The 17,021-nt window shown below is 35.6% G+C and overlaps 1 protein-coding gene across 1 annotated transcript in view; it reads right to left on the bottom strand.

The window, feature by feature from the left end:
- Positions 1 to 6,061, bottom strand: part of LOC129231852 (voltage-dependent L-type calcium channel subunit alpha-1S-like) — a 43,974-nt gene extending 37,913 nt beyond the window's left edge. The window contains exons 1-2 of the mRNA XM_054866234.1: positions 5,552 to 6,061; positions 2,496 to 2,578 (exon numbers count right to left, since the gene is read on the bottom strand). Coding sequence (XP_054722209.1) covers positions 2,496 to 2,578; positions 5,552 to 5,767 — 299 coding nt within the window. The 5' untranslated portion in view covers positions 5,768 to 6,061. The remainder of the gene's footprint in view (positions 1 to 2,495; positions 2,579 to 5,551) is intronic.
- Between the last annotated feature and the right edge of the window lie 10,960 nt (positions 6,062 to 17,021).

Raw genomic sequence — 17,021 nt, 5'->3', positions numbered from 1 at the left:
AAGGAAGATAGAATGCAGTACAGTAGAGAATCAATTATCCAGGAAGTTTGGAATCATTGCTATCCTGGGTATCTGAATTTCCCGGTTTTCTGGATTGCTAAAAAGCGCTATTGGCCGATTGTTTATAAAACTTAAATTATTATAATAAATAGTAATGCATATTATAATAAGAAGAAAACAGTTTAGAATTGCTTATAAATATTGAAATAGTAAAAACTAATAGTGAGAGAATAATTTAATCACCAAAAAACTTAAGTTATTCATAAGACATGAGACCATCACATTCAGTTTGGAAAAGAGAAAAAAAAAACGCAATATTTCAATGTTTTTAATCGAAGGAAAATGAAGGAAAGAGCAAGACACAAGTTTTTGAATATAAATGTGCGATTTTTCTACTATAGTGTATGAAGAATTTGTGTTCATGAACACATTTTTTTTTTAATAATTTTTTTGTAAAGGTTTTGTGTTTGCAATTATGGTAGTTATTGATAACTAATGCTTTTGCATTTCATTAACATCAATAAAAATTTGATTTATGAGTTCTTGAAGCCTTATTACAGTCTTGTGTTTAACAGATTTCTAGATTGCATGATTAACTATTCGGAAAATTCGCGAATTTGGTTTTCGACATTTACCGTACTTTTGTGAGTCACTTATGCTCTAAATGGCTTTAATTATAGGTCATTCAATATTGCATTAGAATGCAACAATACTCATTTCCTTATCTTTCAGTTGGAATAAAACACAAAAATCTCAGACTCACGAACGTACTTTTTAACTCAAGAAAATATTTTGAAAATTTTGCCCTGCGTAAAGGATAACCCTTTGAAGTTCGTGTTTGTAAACAGTTTCCGGAGTTATATTATTTCGTATTCAAGTTATTAATATGATATTTATTAAAAAACCGTTCATATTATTTAGGTATTTCAAAATAATTCTTAGTTTTTTTCAAAAATTGCCAAAAATGTGTATTTTTTAAAAATGGCGGGAAAATTGGCAAAAAGCGGCCGGTTTTCAGGTTTCCCGGTTCTTTGGTTCCCGGATAAAAGGTTCTGTACTGTACTGACATTCAGTAGGACTCCCTGTTATGAAATACTAATTGCAGATAACTGACAGTTTCTTCACTCATGCAAAGCAAAAAAATCCAACAGCTTCATGCTACGAGATGGAGAATAAGGAGAAAATTATCTATAAAGAAGGAAATTTAATTTCCTAAATGAACAAACCCACAGGGTATTTTATCTTTTGATTTCAAAATATTGCCTAGTTACTACTTGTTTTGAACTTAGCTCATATTAATGGTACATAAAGGCAGGGGCGTAGCTAAGGGGGGGGTTTTGGGGACAAAACCCCCCCCCGAAAAGTTAGTCTCAAAAAAAAAAAAGAGAAAAAGAAGAGAGAAGAGAAAGAAAAAAAAAAGAAGAAAAGGAAAAAATTCCAAGCGATTACACACACATATATACAGTCGGACCTCCATATATCGAAGTAGCAAATTGCCGGAAAAAAATTCGATATATAGAAATTTCGATATACAGAAACGATCTTATTTTATCATAAAAATCTCCTAAAACATTAAAATTAAAGCTAATTTTCGTGCATGAAACCCAATTTCTAATTTATACGAGCATCGGATTAAACGAAAGTTAATAACTGAAAAATTAACAGAAATTACATTTTTGTGCCTTCATACATCTTTATTCTTCGGCAGTTCAACTTGATTCGCAACATGAGGGGATTTTCATTTTGGCAATATAATCGGGAGAAAAGTAAAAAATCAATCTACTTAACTTGAACGATTTTTACTGAAGCTGAAAAGACTGGGAATGATAATCAACAGACAAAAAGGATAACTTGAAACTGATTTTACAGTGTTACTGGTTACAACTAAGATTTGAAATAAACTTGAGGGAATTTAAGTACTCCAGAACGGAACAACGACCTATCTACACACCCCTCAAACCCAGATTTCTTATGAGTTTCTTAGCAACCTTTAGTAAACATAATTTTCTCCCCTAACCTTCATTTTTCATGAGACAAACAGTCTAAAAAGGAAAAAAAATCTACGAATGTCTCGAAAAAATTTCGATATATAGAGATTTTTTCGATATATAGAAACAATTTTTCTATGTAATGAACATTGAAATTTGCTGAGATTTCGATATATAGAAAATTTCGATATGTGGAAGTTCGATATATGGAGGCTCGACTGTATATATATATACATATATATATATATATATATATATATATATATATATAAATATATATATATATATATATATATATATATATATATATGTATATATATATATATATAGAGAGAGAGAGAGATATGTATAAAGTAACCCCCGAAAGTCGGGTCTAGCTACGCCACTGCATAAAGGATAAAAATTGAATGCACATCATAAAAAATAAACATAAAAAATATATATCATCTCACTCTGTATCATTTTTAATTTATAAGAAAATAAGCAATAGACTGCACCGATATTTACCGAACACTCTGATCATTTGTAATGAAATCTGAGTGGCGACCTTCTTTTGCATCGCTTACTAGAGTTGCAGCAAGCAATAAAGACTGAAAAAAAAAAAAACACACACACACAATTAAATAATAAAACTAAATAAAATAAACATAATTAACAATGTTAAATGCATTTGTCATTTTAGTTGTACTGATTTAGTAGGGCTATGAGGCTGAAGCCGCCCCCAGACCAGAACTTAACTTTTTTTGGCAGTATATATTTATATATATATATATATATAATAATAATAAAAGTGAAAAATATTGAAAAGACCACACCAAGAGCCCATAGATGCACAACGCAGCAAAACTAAAAAGCCAAGTAAATATATATATTAGCCAAGTATATTATATATATATATATATATATATATATATACAGTATACAGTAGAAGACTGTTATAACGCCGACCTATATAACGCAATTCTCTATAAAACGCACAACTTTTCAGAAGTAAACAATATGTTTTGAAGTTTAAAAAAGCCCTCTGTTTTGCTTTGCAAGCACTAAAATTGTAAGGAAAATCAAATTTTGAAATAGTTTCTCATCTTTCCATCTTAATTCAAAGCTTTTAAGGGAAAATTAGTACTTACAGTAAATAGAAAATACCAGATGGCTCTTGAAAATGCAGCTGTTATGCAAACCATGAAGCCAGCAGAAGTGCAGGATAATGCACTTTCTTTTGATTGTGAAACATATTTATTTGTGAACAACTAATTGACAACACTGAAAACAGGACAAGGGGTCATTGTTTTAAGCTATTTAAATCTCAGGCTAACTTGGATATTAGGAAAAATTATTATTTTAGCAGGGTAGTGGAACCTTGGAACAGCTTACCGGAAGAGGTGGTAATGAGCAAAGGAGTAGACAGTTTTAAGAGGGCCATTGATCTTCACTGGGGATTGTAAATTGACTAGGACCAGTCTAGCTGGGCCCAGAGCCTGTTGCTGGTCGTCACTTTTGTATTTGTATTTGTATTTGTATAATATTGGTCCTTTAATACTCATTGCAGATAAAACTCATTCTGAAGTGCTAATATATAGATATATTCTGAATATTAGTTTCAAAATTAGTGAAATGATCTATATAACGCAAAAACCTGTATAACGCAAAAGCTCTGGTCCCAAGGTGTCCGTTATAACGGTCTTCTACTGTATTCACATTCCTACTTTGAAATTACAAAATACAATGGTATCTTCACATCTGTATCATCACAGCTAGTAGTGGAAGAGAATAAATCATTCTTCCATACCCTGAATGATAATAACAGTTAGGACTTTCTTGATATTCATACAGGGAGTGTTGCTATCGCCAACATATCTCCCCCTACCAAAACCTAAAAAATAAAATAATATGGGGAAAAAAAGTACTCAAAGTATCACTGAAAAGTACTGCATCAATCCAAAATCTAATTTTTTCTACTGGGACGGAAAACACTTGTATTTCAAGTAAATGAAAATATCTCGATGGAAATTGAAAATTTTTCGTTTAAAACCAAAGCACTAAAATAGCTTCAGAAAAGAAGGGGGCTGGGGAGGGGATCCGCATTTAAACAAATAAAAGATAGGACCGTAGTTATTACAGGGAAAGAGAGGGAGGTCCGTGAAACTTATTCCTCAATTTACATCACCAAAGGTAACCTAGAAGTGCCTTTTTGAAACTTAGATTTTAAACAAACTACCGGGCAGCATTTGCGAACCCCCGTCTCTTCCACTACTGTTATCAATGATGGCTAACAACTGCATATTTAGGCTAACAAACTGCGAGAGAATGCAATTTCTGTTTACTCAAAGGGATTTTGTTGAAATGGAATTCAAAGCAATGAAATTAAGATTAAATCCGAACTGAAAATTCGTTAAAACAGAAATTTGGTTGCATAGGTTTTCATTGTAAAGGGATTTCACTGAACTAGAATATATCCTCTTTGAGACACTTCAAATTTAAACATTATGCAGGAATGCCCACCAAGGGGGGGGGGAGGCATTGCACAGACTGCGCCATTAAAATTTTTAGGGGGTGTTTTGAGGGGAATTTTTATCTTCTTTAGGGAGGGGTCTTGCTTTTGGGAGAAACTTTGAGCTTTTTAGGTGGGTGAGCCCTTGCTCGAAGGGGAGGTGGGCACCCCTGAACATGTCTACCATGTTGGAATGATTTATTGCCAATCAAAATGAGTCTTTCTCAATCACCTAACAGGAAGAAATAGCAGCAAATTAATATGAAAAATTAAACTTTGTGATAGCGATATGATCTCATAATCCTGCTAAACATGATAGTATATATGTATTTTTTTAATTTAAAAATTTTCAGTGAGTCTTCTTGTGCCACCCGTAATACTCCAAACACGCCACACTGGAGCAGGCATGTCATGGGTTGGACATCCCTAATGCAAACTGCATCCCTACTGGCAATGTTTTACCTTGGTATGTATGAACAGAAACAAATATCATGCACTTTCTTAATGACAATTGTAATTTACAAAATTATGAATACAGTTATTCATTGTAACAAAATTTTACTGATTTTAAAATACCGATTTAATGAGCATTTCAACATTTGACAAAAATAACAATATTTATCAAACTATCTCTTAACACCTATTTCATTAGGACAAACCTAACCTGGCAACATTGTGAAGGCTACACAGATCCTAATTGTGGCATTACAACGCTGTCAGGTTAGGTTTGAACCAACTATAGATAGCATTTTAATGGTCTGTCTGCTTTACTTTCTTTCCATGTTTTGGTTATTTAAAATCCTAATAATAAAAGCAGCATAACTCCTTTATTTTTCATGTGTCTTTTATGTCAATACATTCAGATTAATTAAAGTGAGGCTATATTCAATCAAACGAATGTGCAAATATTCTATTGCTACAACAGTTAAAAAATGTATTTTGAATAACACAATCATAAAAAATATCTGCATAAAATAGTGACTTAGAATATGTATTTAAAAACCTGAATTTAGCATTGCAACAGTTAAAACATTTTCTCAAAGTACGAAAAACAAAAGGGGGAGTTACTTACAGATTGCGCTAAAGGAGTAGTATCTGACCGAACTTCAGGAGTATGTCCATCTAAGTCTATAGAAATGTTATCAGAATCTTTAGAGAATGCAACAGCACGTTCTTGAAAAACGTTTGGGATTTCATCACGAAATGTTTGAAAATCTATGGTATCACGTTTCTCTTGTGATGACACAACAGTGGACTGTTCTTCGCTGGATTTTTTATCCTCTGACATTTTTAAACATTTAGAAAAATTTTTTAAATGTTCTTAAAGTTATGACTAACCAGGTAACAAAATCACAGCAAAATGGTGCACTTAACAAACCTGCAATAACTTAACAAACCTGTTTTTAAATGAAAAAAGTACAAAAACGGTACTTCACAGGATCGTCTAAAAAAAAAAAAAAAAAAGTGCGCGTGTCCCTCTCAGGTTAAAGAGTCAACAAGTAATCTTAACGTTACAGATGAAAAATATTTTCAAAAGAAATAACTGTTACGGAATTCTTCAAATAGTGTAAACATCTTAGTTCCTCATTTATGTCATCGCCAATATAAATAGAGCAGACAGGGTTGCCAGATTTTTGAAGCAGAAAAATACTACACCTCCTCTGAAAAAATACTACAAAATACTACATTTGGCGCCATCTACATTACATTTTATAAAACTACAGTATTACCAAATACATATATGTATATGAATCTTAACACTGATAGATAGATATATTTATTTGTTTCATTTTTCCTGTTCCACTACATTTTTACTTGTTTTACCGCTTTTTTTCTTCAAATTGGCAACATTTCTGCTTTGTTTTTAAATATTTAAACTTTGTAATTTGTTTTGTCTCTCTTTTTTTTCGAAATAAAAAAAAAATCACATATAAACCATATTTTAGCGAAATACTACAAAAAATACTACGCCCCTAATTTGGGGCGAAAAAATACTACCGTAGTATCAAAAATACTACGTCTGGCAACCCTGAGAGCAGACAACTCACAATTGGAACGCTAAGCGATGCAGCCAAACTGCAAATTAAAAACGCCCCCTTTAAAACCATCTTCTTATTTAAAAAAAAAAAAATTATAATAAATAACAACAATACTAAACTATTTCGATCATACTAGTAAAATCCTTTTTATGATTTTGAAAGTTATGTTATATGATATTTTATTCAGTGAAGAAATTCAGTTTTCTGATCTTATTTTTCCCACCTTTAAAGAAGAAGCAATCTCTAATGGTCAGCTGTTGTACGAAAACTCATCAGTTTTCCACGCCTGACATTTTTTTTCTTTCATTAATATTAATGCAGAGTTACAATAGACATAGTAACATTATGTATTTTTTTCCTGCACAAAATATGTATTTTTTCAACCGGAAATCCAGATTATGAGTCTCTTTTTTTTGAGCAATCACGATTGCTTATTGTTCTTACTTGACCGTCTCTTTGATGTCCGGTTCCTTTTTCAGCTTGGATCAGGGGCCCCGGCAGCACCACCGCCCACCGTCCTCTGCAGGCGCGGCTCCTCCCGTCCTGAGCACAGCACTGTCCCCCGGAATCTGCTGCTCCTGGTCGGTGGCGTCCATGTCCTGCACGCACGCACTCTCATGCACATACACACACCTACATCCATACACACAGGTTTACACACACACACAACTATACACATGTAACCGCCCAGGAGGAGGGAAGCAGGAGCCGTTTTTAGAAACAGTAACTCCACTGAGTAGGGTGCTGTCGCAACTCGTGATTGCGAAACACATAATTTGAATTCAAAATTTCAGAATTCAAATTAATTTACTTTTTTATTTATTTATTTATTATGAATTTTAACTTTAACATTTCGCTTAAGGATAACTCCCTAAAAATAATGTGGAATGAAAAAAAATTTTATTTCATCCTGAAAAATATTTTGAGCGTTTCAGATGATTGGTTGGTAAGTTCGCGTGGTGTTCTATTTAATTAACCTATTTTTCGTTATTTAGATAGAAAATGTGCAAAGAAAAGTTGGGAACTGAAGAAAGATCTACTAAAGTTAGAAATGGAAGAAAACGCGAAATAAAACCTTTCAATAAAGTAGGAATATGCAATAAAAGGTATAATATATAAGCTTGAAAATGTAATTGTCCAGTTGAGTAGGGTTAATGGCGGTATATCCTCCCATCTTTTAATTTTAGCTTATTTGGTCGTCACCTCTTCCCAATTTTCGTTAACAACAGTAGCTCTTATATTAGCATTTGTAAGCCAGGAGTACCCACCTAGGAGGGGGTGGGTCATGGTGCAGACTGCGACGTTGAAATTTTTAGGGGAGATTTGAAGGTTTATATTTTTCTTAATTTTTTGTGGTCTTGCTCTTGGGGGCTTTGTAGTATTTAGGGAGGGCGCCGTTGCTCTTGGAGGGAGTGGGCACCCCTCTGTAAAACCTATTCTCCCTAAAAACAAGGGTGCATCCAGCTCAACTACGTGAAACGGGGGGGACGGTCCGTCCTTTGGGCAATCGGTAGGGGGAGAACTTGCCCCTTCTCCCTCAAATTTTGGAAGTAATCTAATTTTGATTTGTATATGTATTTTCTTATTTTACCCTACAAAATGCATTAAGTGTATGCCCCCCCCCCTCTTCCCTTGAAAAACTGTCATAACGGGTCTGGAGGGAGGCACATATAAGTAAAAACTTTTTCACAATGTATATGGGAAAGGGCGAAATGGGAAGATTGGGCGCCGAAGATTGGGCGCCGACTATTGGGCGCCGGGAACTTTGGGCGCCGAGCATTTTGGGCGCCGGGAACTTTGGCCGCCGAGCACTTTGGGCGCCGAGCATTTTGGGCGCCGGGAACTTTCGGCGCCGAGCACTTTGGGCGCCGGGAACTTTAGGCGCCAAGCATATTGTGCCCAGTATTCCCGGGGCCTAAAAGGCTCGGCGCCCAATGTTTCCGGCGTCCAAAATGCTCGGCGCCCAATGTTCCCGGCGGCGAATTTTGAAACGCTCTCAATGCTTACGTCACGGTAGCTACCGGTTAGTTAACCACGTGACAGCTAATGATCACGTGCTCCAATCAACTGCTTAGAATGGTAACCGGTTGATCATAGAACGCTGCGGTTAGTAACCGGTCGACCGGTGAGGTTCGTCGAACGCAAGGAATGCTTGCGTTCGCCGAGCTCAACTGGTAGCTACCGGTTAATCGATCACGTGACATCTAATGATCACGCAGCGGTTAGCAACCGGTTACTCAGTGGTCGACCGGTTAGGATCGCCGAACAAAACCAATTACAGTACATTGGCGAAATGAGAAATAAAAACGAGCGCGTTCTTTTAAACAGCATGGTGACCTGAATACATTAAAGCAACCCCAAGTAAAATGTAAACAGAGCCGCCCCTTTAAATTTTGAGGTAGAAATTGCAATGCGAAATATTGCTGTTTAAAGTTTTAGTTCGTTTTAATTTCACGATTTACTGTTTTTTGTGTTGTGAAATATTTCCGTTTTTGTAGGGTTTTTTCTGAATCTTAATTTACGTCTGTATTGTTGTTATGTTTGGAAACCTTTCCTTCAACTACCAATCACTTCTGAAGTGCTCCAAATTCAGACTTAATTACAATACAATATGAATAGCAACCCCTTCTGCAAGTTTTCCGGATTTTTCGCATGCCATGAATGTAAGAGGAAAAAACGGAAACGAACAAGTTCAAAAGGTGCAAGAATGCACTAGCCAAGGGCACTCACTTTGACTCCCCTCCCCCCTCTAACTTAACTATCACATGTGCTATGAATTCAAAGTCAATTATACAATATTTGCTGTAAACTTCTTTGATAGGGAACATTTTATTATAATTAAGATTTTGGTGCAATCTGCAAATTGTTATCAATTATCAGTTCATTCAGGCAAAATTAACAAGGCCAAAAAAAAAATTTTTTTTAGAGCTCTGAATATATTATTATCATTAGCATACAAATGAACTCACACCTATTCCACTATGATGATTTAGTACAGTTAAGGAGTGATACAAGCTCGGAGCATAAAACAATCGAAATGGAAAAGCTTACAGTTCCTGGGGCCAATGACTACTGATTGCGAGTAGTTGGTGGTAGCCAAACGTGTCATTTTAATTTTTTTCTTGGAAATGGGGGGGGGGGAGTGTGCAAAGGGCTGACACTGGTCGCTCAAATTCTCACGAGCCCCACAGAGCATAGGAGCAGTGACTCAACATCTTCCCACCCATCCTTTCCCCTTTTTATTTTTTTTTATAAAACTAAAAACTGAGACAGATGAAGGAGAAATTAAATTAAATGAAAAGGATTATATTCTTTCCTGAGATAAAATGTATTTCTTAGATCATTAAATGGTAGTATTTTTTACAGATTTTCTCACGACATTTTTATTGTTAAAAAACTTTATGAAATAACCAAAATCTTCAACATATTGTTCAGAGAAAACCAATAAATTAAAACATCAACAACATAAGAGAAGCGCACTCAGATTGTATTTCAGTTACTATTCTCAAGTATATAAAAAAAATCAACAGTCAAAGAAACTCATTTTGAAACAGCATGTATTATCTACCATGTTAAAATCTGTTCTGCGTCTCTTTCAATGTGAGTTTACTGCGAATATTTACAGCAAGCAGAATTTTCCAAACATAACAACAATACAGACGTAAATTAAGATTCAGAAGGAACCCTACGAAAACGGAAATATTTCACAACACAAAAAACAGTAAATCGTGAAATTAAAACGAACTAAAACTTTAAACAGTAATATTTCGCATTGCAATTTCTACCTCACAATTTAAAGGGGCGGCTCTGTTTACATTTTACACGGGGTTGCTTTAATGTATCCAGGTTACCATGCTGTTTAATAGAACGCGCTCGTTTTTATTTCTCATTTCGCCAATGTACTGCAATTGGTTTTGTTCGGGGATCCTAACCGGTCGACCACTGAGTAACCGGTTGCTAACCGCTGCGTTCTATCATCAACCGGTTACCGTATTAATATGAAGCACGTGATCATTAGATGTCACGTGATCGATTAACCGGTAGCTACCAGTTGAGCTCGGCGAACGCAAGCATTCCTTGCGTTCGACGAACCACACCGGTCGACCGGTTACTAACCCCAGCGTTCTATGATCAACCGGTTACCGTTCTAAGCAGTTGATTGGAGCACGTGATCATTAGCTGTCACGTGGTTAACTAACCGGTAGCTACCGTAACGTAAGCATTGAGAGCGTTTCAAAATTCGCCGCCGGGAACATTGGGTGCCGAGCATTTTGGACGCCGGAAACATTGGGCGCCGAGCATTTTAGGCCCCGGGAATACTGGGCACAATATGCTCGGCGCCCAAAGTTCCCGGCGTCCAAAGTGCTCGGCGCCCAAAGTTCCCGGCGCCCAAAATTCCCGGCGCCCAAAATGCTCGGCGCCCAAAGTTCCTGGCGCATAAAAGAACTCGGCCCCAAAGTTCCCGGCGCCCAAAATGCTCGGCGCCCAAAATGCTCGGCGCCCAATAGTCGGCGCCCAATCTTCCTAGACCGGGGAGAGGGGGAGGTCGTTTAGCAAAGTAAGAATACTTTTATGTGGTTGGAAGGGGGACAGCTGCCCTCCCTTGCTCCCCTCTGGACACGTCTTTCTCCAAGAACACACCACTGGTTTCAGCCGGGGAGGTGGACGTGCCCCTTCGAACGGGATAAAATGAATTTAATTATCCCATTGAATATTTTTCAATCCATTCCTCCGTAAAATAAAGAAAATTACTTTATCTATTATTTTTAAAAAGCACACACAAATCATGAATAATATCACTTTTGTTTGTTATGGAAATATTTGGAGTGAGAGGACAATGTGAAAGAATGTTGTTTACTCACTGGTTTCGAATTCAGTGATACGTAATATCGCGATTCGTCCAGTAAACATTTTTTTAAGTGTGTGTATGTGTACATAGGCAGGGGCCACAGCAGGCCTTATGCAGATTAGAACGATTGGGTTCAATCGGGCCCAGCACTAGCAGGTACTTCGAGTCAAAATATTTTTTCCCCTGAAAAAATGAATTAAAATAAAAAGTTCAAATTTAATATTTAACTGATGTTTAATTTGTGGTGTGGAGCTGTTTTTCGTCCAATCAGTGGGGTGGGGAGGGGGGCTGCTGAAGCTTGACTAATTTTAAATTCACTAAAAGTTTCCGTAATTAAAGTTAACAACATTTATTTCAAAAACTACTTGTGCCAAACAAATTTCTGGAAAATACTTAAAATATCAGTCGTATGGATGAAATCTGCTCAATGGTCTCAAATCAACAGCCATACGAACTGTTCCTTATACCAACTATTTAGGAGAAAGGAACAAGGTAATGGGACCTCAAAAAACACATTGTAAATGATCATCCAGAATCAATACCGCCTTTCCCTTAATATTATTTTAAAAAAAAAAAAAGCATAAAATTTTGATTTTGGCGTCTGTTTTGTAAAATCTTCCGGGAGAAGTCATTGAACCCTCTTTCCTTCCCGAACCTCTTCTCCTGACTAAAACTGCGTTTTTAAGGTCTTAATTTCTAAAATTTTTTGGGCGGAGGTCGTCTGATTTCTCACTTTTGTCCTTCTGCTGAAGTCACCAAAGATTTTTTAGCATTAGGTAGTGAACTTTTTGCCGGCGAGGGCGAAGCACCAAATTGCGCTTAAAGAATGTATCAGTGTTAAACTTGTGTTACGTTTTTTTAAATTCACTGTTATTCTGTTTTTTTGTCGCAAATTAAATGTAATTATTCCGTAAAAGGGCCCCGTCAGAATTTTTCTATTGACAAGACCGGTCGGGTCGACTGGTCGGCTATCCCTGACTAGGTCAATTGCCAAGTGGGTCGACTTAAATAATTGCCACTTTTTTGTCTAACTTCTCCCCCCCCCCTCAAAAAAGGTAAAGCGTATATTCTTCAAGTTCAAGTTGAAATTGTAGATGAAGTAAAAAAGGCAGAGTTCAACTGAATTCAGGTTGATTCAACACAGGATATTATTCCGCAGATCAACTACCTTTATATGTCTATTACATTGTCGTCGGCAAAATGAAAGCAGTAATTGTATTAAGAGTAAAATACACTTACTGAGAATAGAGAGACGCAGAGGCAGATATACTAGGGTGGGTGTGACCGCTCCCTCCGTAACCGTCATTTTCTGAAAACAATAATATGAAATTTTAAGAAAGTACTAGCAATAGCTACCATTATAATCAAGTAAATTCTATAAATCTGCTTTAAATTAGTTTTTTAGACAGTAGTGTAGTCGAGGATGGACGGCTTTACCCACATTTTAATTTTAACCCAAGCTCGCCCCCTCCCCCCCTTTTCTAAAAGTTTAATAACACTCCGCGGCAATAATAATTAAAAAATAAATAAATAAAGAAAACTTCAAAATGCTTTTGACATAATTCTTGCGGATTCTTATGTAAAATGAACCCCTGAATCAAAATATTACTGCCGTTTTCCCCCCTACACGCTCCACATTTTGAAAATGGCCCTTAATTGTTCTGTTTTCAACAGTTTTATAGCCATTATTTTCATTTGGAGATAAAGGGAACGTTATATTAGAGATTAAATCTCTTCTGAAAGGCTAGAAAAGAGCAAAGTTTCAAAGCATGAACATTTGAAGCAAGTTGGGAGACTCATGGGTATATTCCTTCTTAAATGTTTTTAAAAAAACATCAAAACCCACCTTTTTCTCTTAGCGGCTTGTTTTACAATGTTTGCATTTATTTTCTGTATAAAACCAGAGTAGGACTCACATTCTATGAGCCACATGTTCGAAACGAAAAATGTTCACTTTGTTAAAAAAACAAAAGCTCTAGGGTGGGGGAGACACTGACTCCCTACACCCCCTCCTTACGTGACTGGTCTGGGGCTGACTTTTACGGTTTTCAACCGCCACCCCCTCGAATAGACTATAAATCCGTTCCTGAGAGAGAGAAAGGATATTATTCCGCAGATCAACTGCCCTAATTAGTCTATTACATTGTCCACGGCAAAATGAAGGCAAGTGTATTAAGAGTAAAATCTTAAGAATTATCTTAGGAATATGAATTCTTCCGATTTAAATCTTAAGATTTTTTAAAGAAATTACAGCACATGTAGGTAGCTAATCCTGCTCAAAGCTAGACATTTTCGCAAGAACAAAATGTGATACACATACGATTACATTAGCTACACTGGTGTATTTAACTATTTTGATGTATTGGCAATAAATTTCAGTGGCAATAAATTGCCAATAAATTTCAAATTTCCATTAACATACACTCCCTTTGAGGGCACCCCTGTCATGTCACCAAAAAAAAAAAAAAAAAACAAACGCCCACATACGTGTAAATACATTAATTCAATCACATAATTGTAATTAAAATACATGCATGTAAAATTAAATACATGTTATTTGCTAATTACAGAAAAGAGCGGAAATGAACGAAAAACTGATGTAGTATTTTACACATTTTGTAAGGCACAAATTTACTTAAGTACAATGGATGATGTTTTTATATAAGAGTTGAAGTCTTGCAAGATTGCACAGAATTTACTTTTACCACCAGTAGGTTAAAGTAGTCATATTTTGTTCCCGCACACCCAATTTCGTCTCTCTAAGTTTCTCTGGTCTGATACTAGGTATCGCCATCGGTGATTTTTTTTTTTTCCCGGTTGCAGTCAAGAACACAATTTACTTGTTCAAGTTTCATGAGTTTAGCCCACTACGTTGCAGTTTGGGAGCCCTTTTTTTTCTGATTTTTGAAACCTTGATTTAACTTTATACTATCTGTAAATACTCTTTTGGATGAATTAAAATGTTTTTATTTTGTTGTATTTGACATATTCGTAAGGATGGGGTAAGTTGTAAAATGAATGATCTTTCATTCGTCGGAGAGCTTTCCTACGTTTAGGTTCACTTCATGTAGAACAGAAAGCCGCCATATTAGTGAATATGATGTTCCTATTTTCGTCCCCTTCCAAGATAGGAATAGAAACGTTGATGCAGAGTATCCTACACGCCAAAAACGTTTTTATGAAGACAAACATGTAGAAATATAGGTACGTTGCCCTCAATGTACCTTGTTGCAAACATGAAATGTGCTCCAGAAAAGAACAAAATAAAAAAAATAATAATAATAATAGTGGTAATAATAATTTGTGACGTTATTTGGAGGCTTGAAAAATCGATCTTACACTTGGTAATTTATGATGTATTTTGAAAAAATACGCACAGTTTGGGATGTTTTTCTCACAATTCTTAATCCGTAATTACTTTTATTACCAGGTTTATAACCCATTATTACGTCTTTTGTGTACTGGAGAGAGGGGGGGGGGCAAAATTAGGACACCAATTTTCCATTCTGGTACAAGTGCATTTTTAAAAAACTTTTTTTTTAACGAAAAAAAAAATTGCGTTTAATGTGTTTAAGCTCAGATACTATACCGGTTTAGTTGGTAATGTTATCAAAAATTTTTTTTGGATTAATTGATCGTAACAATTTAAATTAATTGATCTACACTAATCAGAGCACCAAAAGAATAGAGGGACGATATGTGGCTACTTTACCCTATTGCTTTGAACTGATTCGAAAGTCCAGAAGCTATTCATGACCCTTTTACTGATGCTTATTAGGGTCAGGAAAACATAAAATATATTAAGTAATCATGCGAAAGTTCGTGCAGAATACAAATTATTGGTAAAAAATGCTTACACAATTACATTCAACGATTTTTGGCTGAAATATTCACAGTGTTTTATTCAGTTTTATATTTCCGAAAATGGGACATTTCAGCGTCCCTCAAGTTTGTGACGTGACAAAGGGACAGGCTACCTGAAAACGGGACTCCCGTTCAAAGCGTGGCGTATGGCCAACTGGTATGTCCTGAATTCGGATGAGGAGGAAAAACTGATATTACAGCATTTAATGTACAATCGTTTGAAAGCTGGCTCCCCACCCCACCCCCAAGAGCTGCCTGAAAACTATTTTCCTCAAATTCTGAGGATTTCGGAAGCCCGTTCTTCGTGTTGCAAAAGGAGAGAGCTCATGTGCCTCATGTGCATGCTGCCAATTCTACGTTTGGATGGTTTCTAGATAATGGTGTGCATGTAATAGATTGACCACCTTGCAGCCCAGCCTTAAACCAGTTAGAAAACACATGGAACATATTCGCAAGAGCAATGTTTGCTGGTGGAAGCAGGTCCGTCATTTCGTGTTTTTCCGGGGGGGGGGGGTGCAAGGATTGTAAATTTTATCGAAAAACAACAGGAACCACTCCCATTTATGTGTAAAAACATTAATTTTTCAAAGCCTGGTCGAGGGTCAAGGGATAATTGACGCCCCCTGATCCTCCCTCCCCCTCCCCCCAATGTCGGGCCTGGATACGGAAGGCCGTAGAATTGTACTGAAGACTTGAAACAGACTCTTAGAACCGAATGGCAAAAAGCCGGAACTAATAGAAGACATGACGAAGAGGACTTATGAACTAATTATGAAAAGGGAGAAAATTTTTTAATTAAATTCTGAATCTTATCGTTTTGAAACAAGTGTTTCTAAACTTTTTTGATTTATTTAAACTCGCTATGCTTTTAATATTACCTACGCATTATCTTTTTCTTTGTATGAACTGGTATAAATCATAAAATACTTTCTACCTGTTAAAAAAAAGTTTTTCCAACAATTATTATGTTTTTATCCTATTATTTCGAAACGCACTGTAGTTAAGTCTTCCTCTGCAAAATATAAAGCTGCTGTTGTTATAGTAATAAATAATATTATTTATTTATTTATTTCAGAATCAGAAATAATTTTCATTTTAATAATATGCTTATCGTTTTCAGAAAAATTCGATAAATTTTAAAACTCCCAGTAAGTTATTTTTCTCTTAAAAACAGATTTTTTAAAAATACGTGCGCATGATGGGAATTTAGTGTTTTAACAGAAAAAAAAAAGAAAGCCAACAAAACTCAAATAAGAATTTGCTATTTGTCTAAGAGAAAACCATTGATCATTTCAAAATATCAAAATAAAATAAAAAACTAAACACTCTTTCAGTAGTATAATCACTGTGCTTAAACGAGTCATAACGTTAAGCATGATAAATCTGATAAGCAACTGTAAAAGATTAATCTGCACAAGGTAAGTTTGAAAACAATTGCAAAAAACAAGCAATTAATCAAACATGGAGACAAAGATGCAAATTATCAAGCATGCATTTATGAAGGAGAGTCGACAATTGAAAACATGTATTTTTTTGAGTTAGTTTCCTACCTTTAAAATATTATAGAATCAGATAACAACTCGGGTTTTCGCTTTTAATTGAAGGGGGGGGGGGAGAGTCACTATGGTACGAAATCAACACTTCTTTTTGCGTGGGGTGCGTTCCCCCAAATATTTTTTTTCCAACTGCAATACAGCATTTAAAGACTATTATAACTACATGCCCCATAAGGTAAATTCTAACTTTACTACTAGGGATAACAATGATTAATCAGAATACAGTAGACCCTC

Source organism: Uloborus diversus, chromosome 10, assembly GCF_026930045.1.
Source record: "Uloborus diversus isolate 005 chromosome 10, Udiv.v.3.1, whole genome shotgun sequence".
In the NCBI taxonomy this organism is placed as follows: domain Eukaryota; kingdom Metazoa; phylum Arthropoda; class Arachnida; order Araneae; family Uloboridae; genus Uloborus; species Uloborus diversus.
Note: the sequence above shows the minus strand (reverse complement) of the source record. Positions and strands in the feature narration are given on the sequence as shown.